At 42.9% G+C, this 22503-nt stretch overlaps 1 protein-coding gene across 36 annotated transcripts in view; it reads left to right on the forward strand.

The window, feature by feature from the left end:
- MYO9A (myosin IXA) overlaps positions 1–22503 on the forward strand; it is a 281572-nt gene that overhangs the window by 159745 nt on the left and 99324 nt on the right. For all 36 annotated transcript variants that reach the window (XR_016218484.1, XR_016218481.1, XR_016218482.1 and 33 more), the window contains 2 exons: positions 3997–4140; positions 6620–6659. Coding sequence is in view for 31 of the 36 variants with exons in the window: in XM_089310956.1 (XP_089167082.1) it covers positions 3997–4140; positions 6620–6659 (184 nt within the window). In the remaining 5 variants the exon portion in view is untranslated. The remainder of the gene's footprint in view (positions 1–3996; positions 4141–6619; positions 6660–22503) is intronic.

Here is a 22503-nt window from a genome sequence, read left to right on the forward strand (position 1 = left end):
CACCGATGTGTGGACTCGGAGCCCTGGACGTCGCAAGTCTCCCCACTGTTGTCTGTGTGGCATGCACTCCCCTTCGAGCACTGGCGCGCAGACCCTGCGGCTTCCGCGGCTAGGTCCCGCGGCTCCTGAACTGTTCTCTTGTTATGGCTGTTAGATTGTTATGTCTCATTCACTTTGAGTTGATGGTGTATGTGAGCTGGAGCTCCAGCCTCATTCTGCCTGTGGCTGTCCAGCTGTCCCAGCACCATTTGTTGAAAAGATTGTTCCTTCCCTGGTGGCGTGTCCTGGCACTTTTGCAGGAGCACAGTTGACCATAAATTGAAATGTTCATTTCTGGACTCTGAATTCTATTTTATTGATCTATGTGTCTTTCCTCATGTCAGTACTGTGTTATTCTAATTACAGAAACTTTGTGGTAAGTCAAGAAATTCAAACTGCCGTTCTTGCAGCTTTTTTCTTTTTCAAAATCATGTTATCTGTTGTGGGCCATTTGCATGTCTGGGTGTATTGTAGGGTCAGCTTGTGAGATTGTGCAGTGGAGGCAGCTGTGGTTTTGGTAGGCTTTGTGAGGAGTCTGTGGATCAGCTGAAGGGGCATTGCCATTTTAACAATGATGTGTCAGGGCTGGCACTGTGGCGCAGTGGGTTGAAGCCCTGGCCTGAAGTGCTGGCATCCGTATAGGCGCCAGTCCTAGTCCCGGCTGCTCCTCTTCAGATCCAGCTCTCTGCTATAGCCTGAGAAAGCAGTAGAAGGTGGCCCAACTCCTTGGGCCCCTGCACCTGCATGGGAGACTTGGAAGAAGCTCCTGACTTCGGATCGGCACAGCTTCTGCCGTTGTGGCCATCTGGAGAGCGAACCAGCAGATGAAGACCTCTCTCTGTGTCTCTACCTCTCTCTGCAGCTCTCTTTCAAATAAATAAAATAAATCTTTAAAAAAACAACAACAACAATGTGTCTTCCTGTTGTCAACATGAACTGCTTTGCCACTTAGATTTTCCTTTACCAGTATTTTCAAGTTTCTCTGTATAAGTGTTTGTTATTTTTAGTTTATTCTGTGTAATACATTATATTTGATACTATTAACAAATGTAAAAACTTTTGCTTTTCAGATTATTCATTAATATTCTATAAAATGCAGTTGTTTCTATAACTTGGTGAACTCATTTATTCTAATAGTTCTTTTTTGTGAACTCCTAGACTTTTCCAGGTATTAGGTTATGTCATGTACACATAAATATGATGCTTTTCTAGTTTGGGTATATTTTATTTCTTTTTCTTGCCTGATTTCCCTGGCAAGAATAGGAGTGGCAAGAACTCACATCCTTACTTTTTATGTGATCTTTCTGGAAAGTGTTTTGTCAGCAAGCATGCTGTTTGTGCTGCACTTGTTAATGGCAGCTCTTTATGCCGCTCTTGAGCCTTTCTTTGTAGTACCTTCCCTGCCTGCCCCCACCCCACCACACCTGGAACCAGCATCTGTGGGATCTTCACCAGCAGTCCTATTGCTTGGGAATTTGCTCTGTCTTATTTATGTAATACTTTATTTATGATCTTTGACCCTTTTTGGTTTATTTGCTTTATAAGAATGGTTCTCTCTCACTTCCTCATCTCTTAATCTTTTATTACTGCTAAAAAAAAACCCAACTTGACCTCATTCTCAATTATCTTTTTCTCGTACACTTCATTCACTCCATCAGCAAGTCATATTAGCTCCACCCTAAAATGAGGTGTGTGCTGTCACCACTGCTAATAATGACACTGCAGGGAGAGATTATCTCCTACATGGATTATTGCAATAGCCTCTTAAAGTAATCTCTGTGGTTTTGTCCTTGGCCTTTCAAACTGTGTTTAATACAATAGCCAGAATGATATTTTAGTATGTGAGATGAGTCATGTCAGTGTTGTGTGCAGAAATCTGTGTCTGTCTCATTGCTAGGTAAAGCCACCTTCCTTATGCTACCCTAAAAGGCATGTGCAACAGAATGTACTTTTCCCTCCCTGACTTGGTCTCCTACCCAGCTTTGCTTTCTCATTTAGTGTAGCTCAAATTCATCGATGACAGTCCTAGCTTAGGGACTTGAGCTCGCTTTTCTCTACCTGGCATTGCTTTTCCTCCAGATAGTTGATTGATTTGCTTCTCTGTCTCCTTCTTTATTACCGTTCATGTGGCAGTGTCTAGCCTTGCAGCCTTGCACTGTTTTCCCTCTTTCCTTGTTTTCCTCCTTAGCATCTATTATCTGATGTATTTTCTGCTTATTTTTTATCTGCTTCTGCTTCACTGAAAGCCCTGTGCTTGTAAGGATTCTGTGTTTACCTTGTTTGCTGTATTTAGTATGCTAGACAAATAACTGACATGTACTAGATGCTAACTAAGTATTTTTAAACAAACAAATGTGTCCATCTACCACATTTCATTTGTGTTACTGTGCTTTTATTTTTTAGAAACTTGTTGTTATTTTGCTTTCTGAATGTTTATTTTTAGGAGCATCTTGTTCTTATTTGTGAGTGGAATTTTTTTTCTCTGCTCTCTATATATTAATGATAGTTTTTAAAAACTTTCCCCCCCTTTTTTGGACATTTTTCCGTCAAATTGTTCACCTTGATTGTTTCACTCTCTATGTTTCATGCTAGGATTTCTCATAGTTGTCCAGTGAATCTTGGTTGACTGTTCATAGAATTGAGGTGCTGAAAAGTGTTGGGATCTTCTGATCAGTTTGCATGGGTGTTGTTCATTCATACAGCGTAACAGTATCTTTTCCTTTTGGGTTGGTCATAGTTCCCAGAAAAACATACGGCAACTTTCTGGCTAGAGTATCTAATGCCAGCATTCTGGGAGCGGCCTGGACAAGAGGGCTGAGGACCTGTGTTTCCCGGTTTCCTCCCTCCTGTGTCTCGTGCCTGTGCTCATTTGGGCTTGATGCTGCCCGGTCCTGGACCTTCTTTTTCATCCTCTGGCCTTAGTAAAGGAAGAACAGTCAGAGCCCGAGAAAGCAAGATGCTTTGCATTTCATGAACATGCATTGCTATTGTTTCTTAGTACAGTCTCTTGTCCCTAAGGGTTAATTCTTTTAAAAGATGTTACTAGTGTTTTCATGGATGTTTAGAGAGTTTCCGATGTATGTCTCATCTCCTCTCTTTATGTGGATAGCCCTCCATCAAATCTGTGTTACAGTCATTGATAATTTTATATGTTTTTTCATTTCTTTTTTTCTTGGATTTATTTATTTTTTGAAAGAGGGGCGGAGGGGTGGGACAGATCGACAGAGAGAGATCTTTCATCTGCTGGTTCACTCCCCAAATGGCTGCATTGGCCAGTTCTGGGCCAGGCCGAAGCCAGGAGCCAGGAACTTCATCTGGGTCCCACATGTGGGTACATGAGCCCAAGGACTTGGGCCATTTCTGCCGCTTTCTCAGGCACATTAGCAGGGAGGTGGATTGGAAGTGGAGCAAATGGGATTCCAACTGTTGCCCATGTAGGGTGTGGGCATTGCAGTCAGCAGCTTAACCCGCTATACCACAACACTGGCCTCTGCTTTGTTCATTTCTGTATCTCTTGTGCCTAGAATAGTGCTCATCCCACAGTAGCAACTTGAGTGGATGAGTGGTGAATGCATGTACGAATGAGACCTTCAGATACTCTGTAGGATGGGATGGCCTATTAGGGTTATGAATTTCTGAGGTAGCATTTGGAGGTTCTAAAATCTACCAGAGAAAAGCTATTATATCATAGTACATTTTACTATTTACTGATTATTGAATGATAATATACTTAAAGATGTTGATGTGCTTATCCCATGCATATTTTAGTTGTGGATGAATAAAAATATACCCATCTGATGGGTAACTATTTTGAGAAAGTAATTTTGTGCTTGTTTTGCATTTTTAAAATAAATTTCAGTGTTAGTATTTAAGGTACTATTGTACTTTAACAGTATAGTGTCTGTTAATTAGAAATATCTTAATTAATTAAAGCAAATTCTACTCTTTTATTTCCAGTGATACGTTTGATATTACCTGGAATGTCAGAACTGGGATTCGCCAGAGCAGACTGTCAAGTAGTACTTCTTTGCTTGATAAAGATGGAGTATTTGCGAATTCAGCCAGCAGCAAACTTCTGGAGAGAGCCCATGGGATTCTCACGTCAGTGTTGATCAGTAATGTTGCTGCTCTTTTATGTCCACTATGAAATTCCTGGGTGAAGTAGTGAAGAAGAGAGATGGTGCGAAGTGTTACTTTCATGGGTAGAAATTTGAAACAAGACTCAGAAGTATCTAGTCATTTCTTGGGGTTAATCTTAAGATTCTCAGTCCTTACTACAGTTGTATTTTAATGTTGGCAACAGATTGGATGGGAGAATCACTGTGAGGGGGAATGGGAGCATATGCAGTGATACACTTGGCACAGGATGCTCACCAACCCTCGGCTGCTTGTCCCCTGAGCACAGCACTGATTGGAAGGCATGCTGTAACCATGTGTGTGTACTAACAGTGTGAAACACTTCAGATAGTACGCAAGCATGTTTTTTTGATCAAGTGACTGGGGTGTGATTTAGATGGATTCTTTAATCCCTGTCTAAATCATTTCCTAATAGCGCTGGCTGGCTCAATTCATATAGGCCATGCCAGAAATGCACATTAACTCTCTGAGGCCTCACAACTACTTTAAGAAATGAATGCTCTTGCCCTCCTTGTTCTGTATTGCCATACAATGAAACCAAGGCTTTGAAGGGTAAAAATCACAGATTTTGGTGATGATAGGCCTGCAATTCTATCCTAGGTCTTTCTGACTTAACAAAACATATTTGTAAGCACTAGGCTTTCTTTCTTGTCTTTTATTTGTTTGTTTTCATTTTATGTATTTATTTTTTAAGGATGTATTTATTTATTTGAAAGGCAGAGAGGCAGAGGCAGAGAGAGAGAGAGAGAGAGAGAAAGAGAGAGAGGTCTTCCATCCGTTGGTTCACTCCCCAGATAGCTAAAACGGCTGGAGTTGTGCTGATCTGAAGCCAGGAGCCAGAAGCTTCTTCTGGGTCTCCCACATGGATGCAGTAGCCCAAGGACTTGGGCTATCTTCTGTTGGTTTCCTGGGCTATAGCAGAGAGCTGGATTGGAATAAGAGCAGCCAGGACTCGAACCAGCACCCATGTGGCATGCTGGCACTGCAGGCGGCAGCTTTACCTACTACACCATGGCACTGGCCCCTCATTTTATTTTATCTTTTTTAAATATTTTATTTATTTGTTTGAGAGAGAGTTAAAGACAGTGAGAGGGAGAGACAGAGAGAAAGGTCTTCCATCTGCTGGTTCACTCCCCAAATGGCCACAATGAACAAAGCTGGCCAATTCGAAGCCAGGAGCCAGGAGTTTCTTTCAGGTCTCCCATGTGGGTGCAGGGGCCCAATCACTTGGGCCATCTTCCAGTGGTTTCCCTGACCATAGCAGAGAGCTGGGTCAGACAATGAACAGCAGGGACATGAAGTGGCGCCCATATGGGATGCTGGTGCCGCAGGCAGAGGATTAACCTACTGAGCCACAGTGCTGGCCCCCTCATCTTATTTTAAAGGCAGAGATGGAGAGTTAGAGGTGTTCGATTTATTGATGTGCTGCCCAAATATCAGGGGTTGCTCGGCGAGATGGAAGGCAGGAGCCGGGAGTTCAGTCTGGGTCTCCTACATGGATGATAGGGATCGAAGTACTTGAGACATCATCTATTACCTCTGAGGGTGTGCATTAGTAGGACCAGGTAGATGAGAAGCAGAGGCAGGACTCAGCCACGCACTCTGGTATGGGATGTGGGCATCCCAAGCATTGCCTTAACTGCTGTGCTCAATGCCTGTGCCCAGTTTTATTTTTAAGTTATAAAAAACAGGTTAAAACAAAGTTAAAACGACTTGGTTTAAGCATAATACTGAATTATGAGTAAGAACCAAAAAAGGTTTTTAATTTCCAAAAGACAAGATTATGTTTTGGTTAAAATTACCTTTTAAAAAATCTAGGAAATTTAGGCATCTCATTTAATGTCTTGAAATGACAGAAATACATCTATATAAGAAAGCAAAACCTGGAGCCAGTGTTTGGTGTGTGGTTAAGCTGCTGCTTGGAACACTGGCATCCTATATCAGAGTTCTTGGTTCGAGTCCCAGCTCTGCTTCTGATTCCAGCTTCCTGCTGGTGTGCACCCTGTGAGGCAGTAATGGCTCTGGTCTCTGCTACTCACTTAGGAGACCTAGATTGTGGCCTGGTCCAGTCTGGGCTATTGCAGGTATCTGGGGAGTCAAACATGGTTGGAAGATTTCTCTCCATCTGTCTCTCTGTTTGCCTTTGAAATAAAATAAAAAAGAAATTACAAAGTAGAACCCTACTAACACAGAAGAAAATGAAGTTGTGTCTCAGAGTATACAATGTTGCTCGTCCGTCAGGCTGAAATCTGCCCACACCTGCGTTACAAGGCAGGCATCTCTTGCCTCCTCTTTTCTGTTTACCCTTTCCTCCCAAGGATGCTTGGTTGAGTCAGAGTGTTTCACACATAGGACCTACATTCTTAGAATCTGCCATGTCTGCAGATACCCTGAAGTCTTTGATCTCTATAGTTTTTCTCTGATGACTGACTTATCTTTGTAGGAGGAGCAGAAATTTCAAGTCCAAGCCTGTTCTTCCAAAGGTGAGTATTATGAGAAAACTTTTTCTAGGGATACTCTAGTACATAATTAGTTTATATTACCATGCAAACAATGTTTATACATAAAAAAACATGATATATTGGTTGTATCCAAGTTAAGAATTAATTGTATGTACTTTGTTGAGTCTAGTTTAGAAATAACACTGTCTTATGCAATAGTCAAGCTAAATAATCAGATATTTGTGGTACTGCCATTTCCTAGTTGTTTTTAAGGTTTCTTAGTATAAGTGTACCTTTTTATTTAGTAATTTCCTTAGGTTCAGGAGTTAATTTGCAACTTATCTGTATACATGATGTATGCATTCTGCACTTTTTTTTCTCTTCTGTGAGAATCACAGCCTCTTTTTCTCCTTGCCGTTTGCCTTACTGTTGTGTGCAGCTGTATACCTCTTACAGCTGCTTGTGTTATGGTAGCTCTAGCATTTCACTTACTGATGTAAGTAAAATTCAGAATCCTTTATTTTGTCACAATCCTGAGTAATCAAACATAGACAAATGTTCAAGAAGTGTAACTGCAGGCTTGGCCCTCTGTTAATGTAGCTGCACTTTGGCTTTCATGTGTGTTTGTGTGTGGCTTTGTTTTCTTAATGTTCATATCAACTTTGTAATAGCAGAAACTGGAAGCAACCCAAATGTCCACCACCAGGCAAATGGATCAAGAAGCAATGAGGTGTCCATATAATAGAATACTTAACTCATCAGTGAGAGGAGCAGCTGCTGATCCGTGCAAAAGCACGAATGAATTTCACAATACTGCACAACACTGAGTCGGTGCTCTGTATGAAATCTGGTATATAGTAACACGGATCAAAGAGGTGGCTGTGACCACACACGGGCATTTTTAGATGCTGCACTCCAGAGAATCAGTACAGAGAAGTGGATAAATGCACCTTCCAGCCCCTCCTTGGAGGGGCCTTTCTGCATGGTTTTCCAGCAGCTGCTTAAGGATCCGTCTTTGACCTTGCCTGCGTCTCAGAGCGGATAGGCAGATGAGCAGGATCTCAGGCACTGCTGATCCCATTTCTCCCTGTTTCCTCCCATGAGAAAACCCATGTCTGTAGATTCTTCCTGGAAGGCATTTGTCCTGAGCTCCCCTCTCAGGGAAAGCCTCCAGGAGTTGACGTGGTCCTGAATTACATCACTTTGAGCAGCTGTCTCCGTGGAACGAGACGGTGCTGTCTGGACTAACAGGCGTTAGCCACAGAGCCTCTCCCTGGTTTAGTGTACACAGAGTGCTCTCAGCTTCACACTGGGGATTGAAGGAACTGAAACGCACATTTAACACCTAGTCTGCCTCTAGCGAAATTGACATTTCTCTTTTTCTAAAACTTGAGGTTCACTAAAAGCAATTAGCAATTAAGAAAAACGAAGAGTTTAGAAATACCTTAGACTATATAGCCAGATTGATTAGTGAGATCCTTCTCCATCCAGTTAATCTGACGGGACCTGGGGAGGCCGTTGTGTTTTATCTATGTGCAGAGAGGGGGAGTGAGTTAAGGAAAATGAGAAAACAGAGTGACATTTTCTAAATAAAAGAACAAGGTAAGTGTATAGAAACTGACCCTAATGAAATGGGTCCTGTGGGTTATCTGGCAACAAATTCTAAAAGAAAGGCCATAAAAATGCTCACAAAGGTCAGGAGAGCCATGATTAAATAAACTAATCATTTGAAGAGAGAGAGGAAAAAAAGTGTAAGTAAATAGGGGCTGACTGCAGTGCCAGCAGCCCACGTGGTCCGCAGTTTGTATCCCAGATGCTTCACACCCGATCACACTCCCTGCTAATGACCTGGGAAAACCAGTATATGGACCAACTGTTTAGGCCCCTGCTGCCCATTGTGGGAGACCTGGAAGAAGTTCCTGGCTTCTGGCTTCTTCCTGGTCCAGTCCTGGCTATTGCAGCTGTCTGGGGAGTGAACCAGTGGATGGAATATCTGTCTGTCCATCCCTCTGTCTATAACTCTGACTTTCAAACAAATCTTAAACAGAAAGGTATAGGTAAATGAAAAGAAATTTTAGAATGAAAGAATTCAGTAACTAAACTGAGAAATCCAGTAAAGAGTTTCTTTCTTTTTTTTTTTTTTTTTCTTGACAGAGAGAGAGAGAGACAGAGAGAAAGGTCTTCCTTTTTCCGTTGGTTCACCCCCCAAGTGGCCACTATGGCCGGCACATTGTGGCCGGCGCACTGCACCTATCTGAAGCCAGGAGCCAGGTGCCTCCTCCTGGTCTCCCATGCAGGTGCAGGGGCCCAAGCACTTGGGCTATCTTTCATTGCACTACCGGGCCACAGCAGAGAGCTGGACTGGAAGAGGAGCAACCGGGACAGAATCCGGCGCCCTGACGGGGACTAGAACCCAGGTGGCGGTGCCAAAGGCAGAGGATTAGCCTAGTGAGCCGCGGCATCGGCCACAGTAAAGAGTTTCAATAGGAGAGTAAATCAAGCAGAAAAAAGGATCTGTGAACTCAAGACAGGTGACTGAAGTCATCCAGCTAGAGTAGCAAGAAGGAAAGAGAATGAGATAACTTGAGGGGCTTAAGGGACACCATGCGCAACAACTTGTGCATTACTGATGTTCCAGAAGAAGAGCAAGAAACAGAAACCAGTTTCAAAGTAACACTCACAGAAGACTTGCCAAGCCTGGGGGAAGATAGATAACCAGATCAGAGAAAGGGCACCAGATAGGTTTAATTCAGAGTGACCTATACTGAGACCTGCCTCAGTTACGATTCCATGAGAGGAAAGGAACTTTGTATCTACAAAGTCCCTCTGAAATTATGAACAGCGTTCTCCCCGGAAATCTTGCTGTCCAGAAGAAAACTGCCAGCTCTGAGTGCTCTGCCCAGGAAGAGTGGAGGGAAGGTGAAGATCAGACAGCCACGAAGGAGTTCAACGCCAGTAGAGCTGCCTTTTGTGACATGCGAAAAGCATGTCTTCAAGCAGAATGAAAAGGATGCTACTGAGGGATGTGAAAACATTTGTAACGTTGTCAAATTCACTTACCCTAATCCTGAACTGGCAGTTTGTAAAGCAGTTATGTCTGTAGTACAAAGGTTAAAAGACAAAATGATTACAGTAAACTGTAGCTAAGATAACTTGTTAAGGGATAAATGTAAAAAAGGTATAAAATGTAACATGAAAAACATAAAGTAGGGGTGGGAGGAGAAAGCACTTTGTGTGTACAAAGTGAGGTTGTTACCTGTGCAACAGAGCCAGTTATGACTATTATATTTTATGAAATCCTCAGGAAGCCACGAAGCATAAATGTTTAGTACATACATAACAGATTTACAGATTGATATATACCAATACAGAAAACCACCCAGCTGTGAAGAAAGGGACAAAGTATCTACAAAACAGCTGGTAAAAACGAACAAAATAGCACCACTAGTAACTGCTTACTTATTCAGTATTTTCCTTGAAAGCAAATGGATTAACTAATCTAAAGGTATAGAGTGGCTCAAAGCATTGAAAAGTAAGTCCCATAATTATATGATGACTACCAGAGATTTCATTTTTAAGAACATACAGAGAGATGAAGGTGAAGGACTGAAAAAGTTACTTTATGCAGATGGAAACCAAAAGAACAGAGGTGGCTGTAGTTAATATCAGAGAAAATAAACTTGAAGTAAAAATCTGTAAATGATAGATAAGATCAATATTGTATAAGGATAAGGGGGTCAGATCATGGAGAGGATATAACAGTTGTAAATTTAAACACAGCCGGGGCCAGCGCTGTGGCATAGCGGGTAAAGTCGCCGCTGCCTGCCGTGCCGGCATCCCATATGGGTGCCAGTTCGAGTCCCAGCTGCTCCATTTCCGATCCAACTCTATGCTATGGCCTGAGAATGCAGTAGAAGATGGCCCAAATCCTTGGGCCCCTCACCCTCGTGGGAAGACCAGGAGGTAGCTCCTGGCTCCTGGCTTTGGATCAGCGCAGCTCCAGCCATTGCAGCCAACTGGGGAGTGAAACAATGGATGGAAGACCTCTCTCTTTCTCTGTCTCTCCTCCTCTCTCTGTGTAACTTTGACTTTAAAATAAATAAATAAATCTTTAAAAAGAAAAAAGAAACACATTTAAATGCAGCCAACGTTGGAGCAGCTAAATACATAAAGCAGATGTTTGGAGATCTGGGGCAGTGTTGTGACACAGTGGATTAAGGCACCGCTTACAACACTGGCATCCAGTATCAGAGTGCTGGTTTGAGTCCCAGGTGCTCCAGTTCTGCTCCAGCTTCCTGCTAATGCACCTAGGAAGGCAGTGGGTGATGAAGGCAGTGGATGATGAAGGCAGTGGATGATGAGAGAGACTGTGTTGTAGTTCCTGGCTTCTGACTTCAGACCTGGCTTTTTAAGCCATTTGGTAAGTGAGCCAGCAGATGGAAGATCTGTCTTTCCCTCTCTCTGTCACTTTGCCTTTCAAAATAAATAAATACTTCTTTATAAATATTGAGATACCCGAGGGGAGAGAGAGACAGTGATATGCTAATAGTAGCAGATTTTAATACCCAATTTTCAAGAATGGACAGGCCATCCATGCAGAAAATCAATAAGGAGACATTAGACTTAAACCAATTTATAAACCCAGTGGACCTCACAGATGTACGCAGAACAGTCCATCCAGCAGCAACGGACTACACCTTGTTCTCAAGCATACATGGGCCATTCGGCAAGATAGGTGATATTTTAGGTCACAAGACATAGCACTGAAATTATATCAAGTTTCTTTTCTGACCACTGTGGTATGAGACTAGAAATCAGTATTAGGAAAAATCAGAGAATTCACTGATATGTAGAATTTACATAATATACTCCTGATCAAATACTAGATCAAAAAAGAAATTAAAGGGGACCTTTAAAGGGGCCAGTGCTTTGTGGTGTAGTTGGTAAAGCCGCTGCCTGTGGTGCCATTGTGACATGGGCGTCGCTTGGAGTCGTGGCTGCTCCACTTCTGATGCAGCTCCCTGCTAATGCACCTGGGAAAGCAGCAGAAGGTGGCTCAAGTGCTTAGTCCCTGCATCCACATGGGAGACATTGAAGAAGCTCCTGGCTTCAGCCTGGCCTAGCTCTGGCCATCACGGCCATTGGGGAATGAGCCAGCAGATGAAAGGCTCGCTCTCTGTCGCGTGCGCGCGCTCTCTTTAAAATACATAAGTAAATCTTTATTTTTTAAAAATAATTGTTTTATTTATTTGAAAGACAGAGTTACAGAGATGGATAGGGCGAGAGAGAGATAGGTCTTCCATTCTGCTGGTTCACTCCCCAAAATGACTGCAATGCTCAAAACTGAGCTGATTCGAAACCAGGAGCTGGTCGGAAGCCAGGAACTTCTTCTGGGTCTCCCACACGGGTGCAGGGGCCCAAGGACTTTCCCAGGCCATAGCAGAGAGCTAGATCAGAAGAGGAGCAGCCAGGACTTGAATTGGTGCTCATATGGGATGCTGGTGCTACAGGGTGGGGCTTTAACCTGCTGTGCCACAGCGTGGGCCCCAAAGTAAATCTTTAAAAATAGGGAAATGAAAAAATGGCTTGAGACACATGAAAATGTAAAGAAAGCATACCAAAACATAGAATGCAGCAGAAGAGGAAAATTTAAAATAATAAACATTTAGTTTTTTTTTAAAAAAAGCTCTCAACCTATTGCTATATCTCAAGTGATAAAAGAACTAGAAATAGACTAACAAACGCAGAGTTAGAAGAAAGAAGGAAGTAGCAAAAATTAGTGCAGAAATAAAAGAAACAGACTAGAAATTTAATTGAAAAGGTATACAAGGCTATATATTTTTTAAAGGTTAAAATAGGCAAACCCTTAGCTAGAATATGAAAGAAATAGAGAAAATTCACAGAAATAAAACCAGAAATGAAAGAGGAGACATACATCAGAGGTGGAAACACAGAAAATCTTAAGAGATTGTGATGAACAGTCATATGCCAGCAAATGGGTTAGCATCGAAGAAATGGAAAAGTTCCCAGGAACGCGATGTACCAAGACTGAATAATAATTTGAACCAATCCATTATGAACAAGGGGATTGAGTCAGCAGGAAATTTCCCATCAAAGAGCAGCTCAAGACAGCCTGGCTTTAGGCCTGCATTCTACCAGACATTTAAAACTATAATCTGTCTCTCTCAGATTCTTCCAGAAAATTGAAGAGAAGAAAGTACTTTTATGTTCGATTTATGAGGTGAACATTACCCTGATACCAAAGCCAAAGATGCTACTAGAAAATTATATGTCAATATCTCTGAGGAACATAAATGTGGAAATTCTTGATCATATTACTATCTAACCTTGTCCAACAGCACATTAAAAGGATCATCCACAGATATGGTATTTATCCCTGGGATCCAAAGGTGATTCAGCATATAGAAATTGATAAATGTAATTCACTATAGTAACAGAATGAAGGACAAAAAAACTCAATTCATTAATAAAAGACATTGGATAAAATTCAACACTTTTTCATGATACTAAAGAAAAAGCTCAACAAATTAGGAATACAGTGCAGTAAAGGCCATTGTGTTCCATGCCCACAGCCAACGTCATACTCTTCATTGAAAAGTTGAAAGCTTCTCTTCTAAGATGAAGAATAAAGCAAGGAAGACTCCTTTATCACCTCTGCTCAACTAGCGCTGAGAGACTTAAGAGAAACTCTGCAAGAAAAAGAAAGAAAAGGCATCCAAATTGGAAAGGAACAAGTAAAATTGACTTTGCTGATAACTCGATCTGAGATAGAAAATCCTAAAGATTCCAGTATAAATCTTTTAGAACTGGTTACTTCAGTAAAGCTTGACAGTCCCAAATCAGCATAAAAATTAGTAATATTTTGATAAATAACAAAGTATCCAAAAAAGAAATTAAGTAAGCAGCCCAATTTACAGCAGGATAAAAATACAAAATACTTAGTAGACAGTTTAGGGATGTGAAATGTCTGATAAGGAAAGTTATGAAACACTAGCTTTGACAACAGAAGTTCATGGATTCGCAGAATTAACACTGTTAAAATATGCATTCTACTCAAAGCAACCTACAGAGTTTATGCAGTCTGTGAAAAACCCAGTGCCATTTTTTGTAGAAATAAAAACCTAATCTTAAAATTTGTGTGACTCTGCAAAAGACCTCAAATAGCTAATGAAATGTTGAGCCAAAAAAAAAAAATCATGTTTCCTGATTTCAAAATATATTAGGAAGCTGTAGTAATCAAAACAATATAGAAGTGGCATTAAAAGTATAAAAGACACATCTACGAATGGAACAGAATAGAGAATCCTGAAGTAAGTTCATACTTTTACCGTCAACTGATTATTTACAAAGGTGCTAAATAAACAGAATGGTTAATAAAAAAATCTCTTCAGTGATCAGTGAAAAGGTAGGTGTCAACATTTTAAAGAATGAAATTATACCCTTTTTTTAACCAGGTATACAAAATTCAATTGAAAGAAATTAAAGACAAACTAAAGACCAGAAACTATCAACTACAAAAGCTCCATGACATTAAATTTGGGCAGTGATTTCTTAGTCATGAGCCCGTAAACACAGGCCACAAAAGCAAAAATAAATGGAATTGCACCATGTTAAACTTCTGTACAGCAAAGAAAACGGAATGAAGAGGTAACCTTTTAGACTGGCAGAAAGTGCTTACAAATGTTATATGAAGGGTCCAGTACTCAAATAGGAAACCGAACTCAGTAAGAAAATAAGAAATCAGGAAATATGATTTTTTTTTTTGGCTCAACATTTCATTAGCTATTTGAGGTCTTTTGCAGAGTCACACAAATTTTAAGATTTAGTTTTTATTTCTACAAAAAATGGCACTGGGTTTTTCACAGACTGCATAAACTCTGTAGGTTGCTTTGAGTAGAATGCATATTTTAAAAAATAAAAGAGTCTGAATAGTCATTTCTACAAAGAAGACATATAAATGGCCAACCAAACATATGAAAAAATGCTAAATACCGCTATTCAGGGAAATGCAAATGAAACCCATAGTGAGAAATAACCTCATTATGCCTGTTAGTATGGCTGTTTTCAAAAAGGGATGATAAAAAGTAGTGGTGATGATACGAAAAAAGACTCTTTCATGATGTCAGTGGGGTTGAAATTACAAGAACCATTTTGGAAAATAATATAGATGTTCCTCTAAAAACCAAAATGGAAATGAAACTATTAAGACAATAATGTTACCTATGAGTGTTGAAGTTAGTATATCCAAGTGATCTCTGTGCTCCCATGTTCATTTCAGCATCGTACACAGTAGCCAACACACAGAAACAGCAGAAGTGCCCATCAGTGAATGGATGGATAAAGAATTTCTGGTGTATATGAGCAATGTATTACCACTCAGCCTTAAAAAGGAAGGGGAGTCTAACATTTGCAGCAGTATGGAGGGACCTGAAAGTTTTTTTTTTTGTTGTTGTTGTTTTTTAAGATTTACTTATTTTTGGCCAGCGCCGCGGCTCACTAGGCTAATCCTCTGTCTTGCGGCGCCGGCACACCCGGTTCTAGTCCCGGGCGGGGCGCCGGATTCTGTCCTGGTTGCTCCTCTTCCAGGCCAGCTCTCTGCTGTGGCCCGGGGAGTGCGGTGGAGGATGGCCCAAGTCCTTGGGCCCTGCACCCCATGGGAGACCAGGAGAAGCACCTGGCTCCTGCCTTCAGATCAGTGCGGTGCGCTGGCCGCAGCGGCCATTGTGGGGTGAACCAACGGCAAAGGAAGACCTTTCTCTCTCTCTCTCTCTCTCTCTCTCACTGTCCACTCTGCCTGTCAAAAAGAAAATATTTATTTATTTTACTTGAAAGAGTTACACAGAGAAGGAAAGGCAGAGAGAGAGAGAGGTCTTCCAACTGCTGGTTCACTCCTCAGTTGGCCCCAACGGCTGGAGCTGCACCAATCAGGAGCCAGGAGCTTCTTCTGGGTCTCCCACGTGGGTGCAGGGGCCCAAGGACTCGGGCCATCTTCTGCTGCTTTCCCAGGCCACAGCAGAGAGCTGTATTGGAAGAGGAGCAGATGGGACACGAACTGGTGACCATGTGGGATGCCGGCACTGCAGGCAGCGGCTTTACGCACTACACCACAGCGTTGGCCCTGAAAGTTGTTACTCTTAGTGAAGAAGTCAGGCACAGAAAGACAAACATGGTAATGTGACCTAACCTGTGAATGGAATCTGGAGATGCTGCAGAGGGTAGAGTGCTGGTAGTTTCTGGAGACTGGGGAGTTGGGGTGGTGCTGGTGAAGAGATGGAAGATATCAGGTGCACAGAATGGACAAGGTCAGGTGCCCTATTGCAGTGTGCCAACTGTAATTAATGTCTCAATGTGTTTCCAAGCTGCTTCAGAAGTAGATTTAAAATGCTCTTAACCACAGGAAATGTTTTATGAGGTGTTTGGATATATCATTTAGCCTGACTGAATCATTATACAGCATTGCAAGTCTCACTGTAATTATATTTTAATATATGTAATTATTTACCAATTAAAAATAACATTAAAAATGCAGTGACAGGAAGCAAATTAGAGACTGCCAAGAAGCAGCAGGTGGGAGTTGCAAAGCGGCACAAAGAGGTGGTGGGTGTGTTCATTATTTCTGCTGCAGTGATGGCGTCTGTCTCAGTCCCTCTTCTGCTGTCATAACAGGAGCCTAGAGACTTCTTGAAGGAAGAGCATTTTCTAAGCTCGCGTTTCTAGATGGTGTAAGCCCATGATCAGGTGGCTGTGCGTGGTGAAGGCCTCATGCTGAATTACAACATGGCAGCAAAGTGGAAGGGCAGGTGGGCAACAAAGGGCAGCCTGGCTTTCTAACAGATCACCCACTCACTGCTTCCACAGCTCCTGCAGCACTGTAACTTCAGAGCTCTGTGTTCACATATGTGTCAGAACGCATATTGTGCACAGCACATTAAATACGTGCAGTTTACGTTGTGTCAAGGAGTTATCGGTAAAAAGGTCATTGGAACAAAGGAATTAAGAATTGTACAGATTATTGAACTTTATACCTCATCAAATACATATCTTAAATGTATGATTACTGCTTTAATTCATTTAAATTTTTATTAAAGATATCCTCTATTTGCATAGTGTACGCTAAGACGTGTTCCTATCTTGAGGATTTCTGTAGCATACAGTGGAAGCCCAGACACCTCCAGGTCATTCGTTTAGCCTTTGCTGAGTTCTACTTAGTGGATGTCGCATGCTGCGTAAGGAGCTGGAGGAGGTGATTGCTTGCAGGCAAGTCCTGGTTGTCAGGAGCATTTCTGTCAAAGCCCTGGGCAGAAGCCGCAGCCAGCCTGTAGCTTGTGTCCCCACTCATCACTGAGGGCATGGTCGAGGTTCCCTTTTGGGTCACAGGTTAGCCCGGCTTGTTGTAGAGAGCTGCCCACGTGCAGTGAGGAGGCTGCTTTCCTGGGCTCGGACTCATCCTTCCACAAGACAAGAGCTTGGCTTTGATTATTCTTTTTATTTCCTCTCATTACGTGGAGCTGTCACTTCTGTTAAATCCACTTTTCTAAGATGACCTGTTTTTTGAGTTCGATCCTTTTGGTGACAGTTGCATTGCCCTGCCATTTCTGCTTAGGGGCCCTGCTTTCTCTGAAGCTTCCTGCCCAACGTGATATTAGTGTGTTTCCCCTCAGGCTCATAACCTGGAGTTAGTTTTGTTACCCATTTTAGACCTCCTCAACAACATGAGAAATGTTTGGTTCAGACTGCTACTAAGAATATCTTAACCTAGGTAATTAAAAAAAAAGATTTATTTATTTGAGAGAGAGAGAGAGAGAGAGAGAGAGAGAGAGAGAGAGATCTTCTATTTGCTGGGTCACAGTATGTAGGGGCCGGTGCTGTGGTGTAGTGGGCTAAGCCTCCGCCTGCAGCACCGGCATCTCATATGGGCCCTGGTTCATGTCCTGTCTGCTTCACTTCTGATGTAGCTCTTTGTTTATGGCCTAGGAAAGCAGTGGAGGATGGCCCAAGTGCTTGGGCCCCTGCACCCTTGTGGGAGAACCGGAAGAGACTCCTGGCTCCTGGCTTGGGATCAGCCCAGCTCTTGTCGTTGAGGCCATTTGGGGAGTGAACCAGCAGATGGAAGGCCTTTCTGTCTGTCTGTCCCACTCTCTATAACTCTGCCTCACAAGTAAACTCTTTAAAAAAAAAAAAAGACAATATACAAGCACAAATAAATGAAAATGTAATTGAGAGGGAGAGAAATGGAGAGATCTTCCATCTGTCAGTTTACTCCCCACATGACTGCAATGGCTGGAGCTGGACAGATCCAGAGTCAGGAGCAAGGAGCTTCTTCTGGGTCTCCCATGTAGGTGAAAGGGCCCAAGCTCTTGGGCCATCCTCTGCAGCTTTCCCAGGTGCATTAGCAGGGAGCTGGATCAGAAGTAGAGCAGCAGGTCTCGATCTGGTGCCCATATAGGATGCTGGCATCGCAGGTGTCAGCTTTAGTTGTTATGCCACCATGCCAGCCCCATGAAGCAAGAACTTTTTTGAGAAAATTGCATTTAAGCTACAGGTTCAATTCCAGGCAAAACCAAGACTTGTGAAAATCTGCCTAATTGTACTCCAAGCAAATGAAATAATTGGAAAGACTCTGAGTCAGGAATGAATGCAGGTTTGGTTCTTTTGTTTGCTTTATATTTTTTATATTTATAATGGACTCCTTCATGGCAAAGATATTTAAACAGTTATTTCCATAGTTCATATGATGCTTTTTCACACAAACATTTAGTAATCAGTTTTACCATAGCATAGCCACAGATTGTAAAATGAAAACTTTATTTCCAGTACCTTTTTTTCAGTAGTATCTTAAATCTTTAGGGGAGTAAAAAGCCATGTGGCTTCAGTGCTGATTTGTTTTTCACTTAAATATAACTATAAATATAACTATAAATTATTGTATTTTAATCTTGATCAACATGTACACATTTTTTATGAATGTACAATGAACTGTATTGTGAAAATTCAGCAATAATATAGTAGAAGCCTGCCAAAGTTCATGAACAGAGTCCATCTTGCTTTGTGTATGTTATGTTGCATTGCTCTTTTTAGTGTTAGTGTTTGCAAGTGTTTTCCAGTATCTCTGTTAGTATAGTATTTTTTTTTAAGATTTATTTATTTATTTGAAAGTCAGAGTTACACAGAGACAGAAGGAGAGGCAGAGAGAGAGAGAGAGAAAGAGAGAGAAAGAGAGAGAAAGAGAGAGAGAGAGAGAGAGAGAGAGAAAGGTCTTCCATTCGCTAGCTCACTCCCCAGATGGCTGCAACAGCCAGGGCTGGGCCAGACTGAAGCCAGGAGCTTCCTCCAGTTCTTCCCATGTGGGTGAAGGGGCCCAGGGACCTGGGCCACCTTCAACTGCTTTCCCAGGCAATAGCAGAGAGCTGGATCGGAACTGGAGCAGTTGGGACTCAAACCGGTGCCCATATGGGATGCCAGCACTGTAGGCGGCAGCCCTACCTGCTATGCCACAGCACTGGCCCTGAGCAGTATAGTATTTAGTTGTATGCATGAAACATACTTAAAGAATTTCATATCATTACATATCTCTCTTATTCACAACTTTTCACTATTTTTTGAAGTACATTGGCATAAACAATTTAGAGAACTTGTTAACAATTTAGAGAACTTGTTTGGTAATCTTTTTTTCTTTTTTTTCTTTTTGACAGAGTGGACAGTGACAGAGAGAGACAGAGAGAAAGGTCTTCCTTTTTGCCGTTGGTTCACCCTCCAATGGCCGCCGCGGCCGGTGCACCGCGCTGATCCGAAGGCAGGAGCCAGGTGCTTCTCCTGGTCTCCCATGGGGTGCAGGGCCCAAGCTCCTGGGCCATCCTCCACTGCACTCCCGGGCCACAGCAGAGAGCTGGCCTGGAAGAGGGGCAACCGGGACAGAATCCGGCGCCCTGCCCGGGACTAGAACCCGGTGTGCTGGCGCCACAAGGTGGAGGATTAGCCTATTGAGCTGCGGTGCCGGCCAATTTGGTGATCTTTTTAGAAATAACACTTTGAAGTGAAAATGATTGTCAAGAAGGTGGTATTGGGACCAGCGCTATGGCACAGCGGGTTAAAACCCTGGCCTGAGGTGCCGGCATCCCATATGGGCGCTGGTTCTAGTCCTGGCTGCTCCACTTCTGATCCAGCTCTCTGCTATGGCCTGGGATAGCAGTAGAGGATGGTTGAAGTTCTTGGGCCCCTGCACCCGCATGGGAGACCTGGAGGAGGCTCCTGGCTCCTGGCTTTGGATCAGCGCAGCTCTGGCCGTTGCGGCCATTTAGGGAGTAACCCATCGGATGGAAGACCTCTCTCTCTCTGCCTCTCCTCTCTCTGTGTAACTCGGACTTTCAAATAAATAAAATAAATCTTAAAAAAAAAAAAAAAGAAGGTGGCCGGCGCTGCGGCTCACTAGGCTAATCCTCCGTCTTGCGGCGCCGGCACACCGGGTTCTAGTCCTGGTTGGGGCGCCGGATTCTGTCCCGGTTGCCCCTCTTCCAGGCCAGCTCTCTGCTGTGGCCCGGGAGTGCAGTGGAGGATGGCCCAGGTGCTTGGGCCCTGCACCCCATGGGAGACCAGGAGAAGCACCTGGCTCCTAGCTCCTGCCATCGGATCAGCGCGGTGTGCCGGCCGCAGCGCGGCAGCCGTGGCGGCCATTGGAGGGTGAACCAACGGCAAAGGAAGACCTTTCTCTCTGTCTCTCTCTCACTGCCCACTCTGCCTGTCAAAAAAAAAAAAAAAAAAAAAAAAAAAAGAAGGTGGTATTAACTTGCATTCTTAATAGCAGCACCTATCAGCATGGATGCCTATTTCCCTAGATCCTCCTGAATCCTTGCTTTTGTCAGTCTTTATTGCATTTCGAGTCCAAAATGTAAAAATTCTCTTTGAGGCCGGCGCCGCGGCTCACTAGGCTAATCCTCCGCCTAGCGGCGCCGGCACACCGGGTTCTAGTCCCGGTCGGGGCGCCGGATTCTGTCCCGGTTGCCCCTCTTCCAGGCCAGCCCTCTGCTGTGGCCAGGGAGTGCAGTGGAGGATGGCCCAGGTGCTTGGGCCCTGCACCCCATGGGAGACCAGGAAAAGCACCTGGCTCCTGGCTCCTGCCATCGGATCAGCGCGGTGCGCCGGCCGCAGCGCGCCAGCCGCGGCGGCCATTGGAGGGTGAACCAACGGCAAAGGAAGACCTTTCTCTCTGTCTCTCTCTCTCTCACTGTCCACTCTGCCTGTCAAAAAAAAAAAAAAAAAAAAAAAAAAAAAAAATTCTCTTTGAAAGGGAGTGTCTGTAGGTCTGATCTGATTTCATCATCATTTAAAAAATCACCTATTATTTTTCACTTTATGTTTCTGTGTGGGAGCAAACTGTTGAAATCTTTACTTAATGTATGTTAAACTGATCTGTATATAAAGAGAATCAAAAATGAATCTTGATGTGAATGGAAGGGGAGAGGGAGTGGGAAAGGGGAGGGTTGTGGGTGGGAGGGACGTTATGGGGGGGAAGCCATTGTAATCCATAAGCTGTACTTTGGAAATTTATATTCATTAAATAAAAGTTAAAAAAAAAAAAGAAAGGGAATGTCTGTTACAGTACAAGTGAGATTGAATGATTGTTGTCATGCTCCTTGCAGTTTTTTTTTACTTCATTTGAGAATTTCCGGTCAGATCCTATTCTAATTTTTTTTTATTATGTATTCTTTTCAGGATTATTTAAAGTTATTTTTATGTACAGATAATAAGCCTATGTCATTTGTTAGAAGTAGTATTTTCTTAGTTCCAATTTAAACATGTGCTATACTCTTTTAATTCTTATATTGTTAGCATCTTTAGACTTAATGTGTCATGTTAACACAATCTTTTGGTTTTTGTAAGACTTCTTGTTAAATAACATACAGTTTTACATCTGTACAGATGTTTGTTGCATTTATAAACTCATTGCCATAAATATAGTACAGTTTGAAAAATTGTGATTTCCTTAAAAAGCTCCTAAATACCTTTTTACTGTCCTGTTTTGTACATATTAGTTGCTTTGTGTGTTTTCTCCTGTCTTTTGGTTAACTTAGAGTAGCACATTGTGGTGAACGTGGCTGGACCCTGTGCTGTGGTTGCTTCTGTGTTACTGGCAATCCTTCTAGAGTCCTGGGATTTTACTTGATTGTCTCTGAGTTAGGATTCAACTGGCGATAACAGGAATCACTGTACAGTAGGACCTCATTCAAAGATGCTTGCAGTACCTCGGAAGCCTCAGCTGGAGCCTAGAGCAGCACTGCAGACCTGACCTAGGTGGGAGTGGGAGGACAGAAAGGGGCGGTGCTGCCGGTGCAGCTGCTCTCCCAGCACAGAGCACCTGGGGGAGGGTCCCGAGCTCTGCAAGAAGCTGCGGCAGCTGTTTGCTCCAGGGCTGTTGTAGAGGATGGAGTCCTCTGTCTTGGAGTCAGACAAGAATTCAAAGCAGAATGTCAGCAGAGCTGCAGGGTGGTAGGACTTATTTAAAAGGAAAGTACACTCAGACAGGTGTTGAGTACAGGCAGCTGCTCTCCGTGAGAAGAGAGTGGGTCATCCCTGCGTGGGAGTTAATGTCTAGCCCATGGAGCACATAAGGTTAGTGAAATCATTTGGTCTGGCCCGATTCTCTAACTCTATATAGCAGGCTGATTTTTAGGTTGATAATTCTGTGTGCCCCACAATGACATTATAAGTATCCTGATGTCCCTTGGCAGAAAAAAGGTTCCCACCCCTGTTAGGGTAGAACTTGCTGCCCTAATTGAATAACCAAATGGGGCTGAGTTTGGATGGGACTTCAGTGCACGTGGTGATCTCCAGGAAGATATCTTGGTGTCTCCACGTCTGGTGCAGCATA

Source organism: Oryctolagus cuniculus, chromosome 12, assembly GCF_051225735.1.
Source record: "Oryctolagus cuniculus isolate XC-2025 breed Fujian yellow rabbit chromosome 12, ASM5122573v1, whole genome shotgun sequence".
Taxonomy (NCBI): Eukaryota; Metazoa; Chordata; class Mammalia; order Lagomorpha; family Leporidae; genus Oryctolagus; species Oryctolagus cuniculus.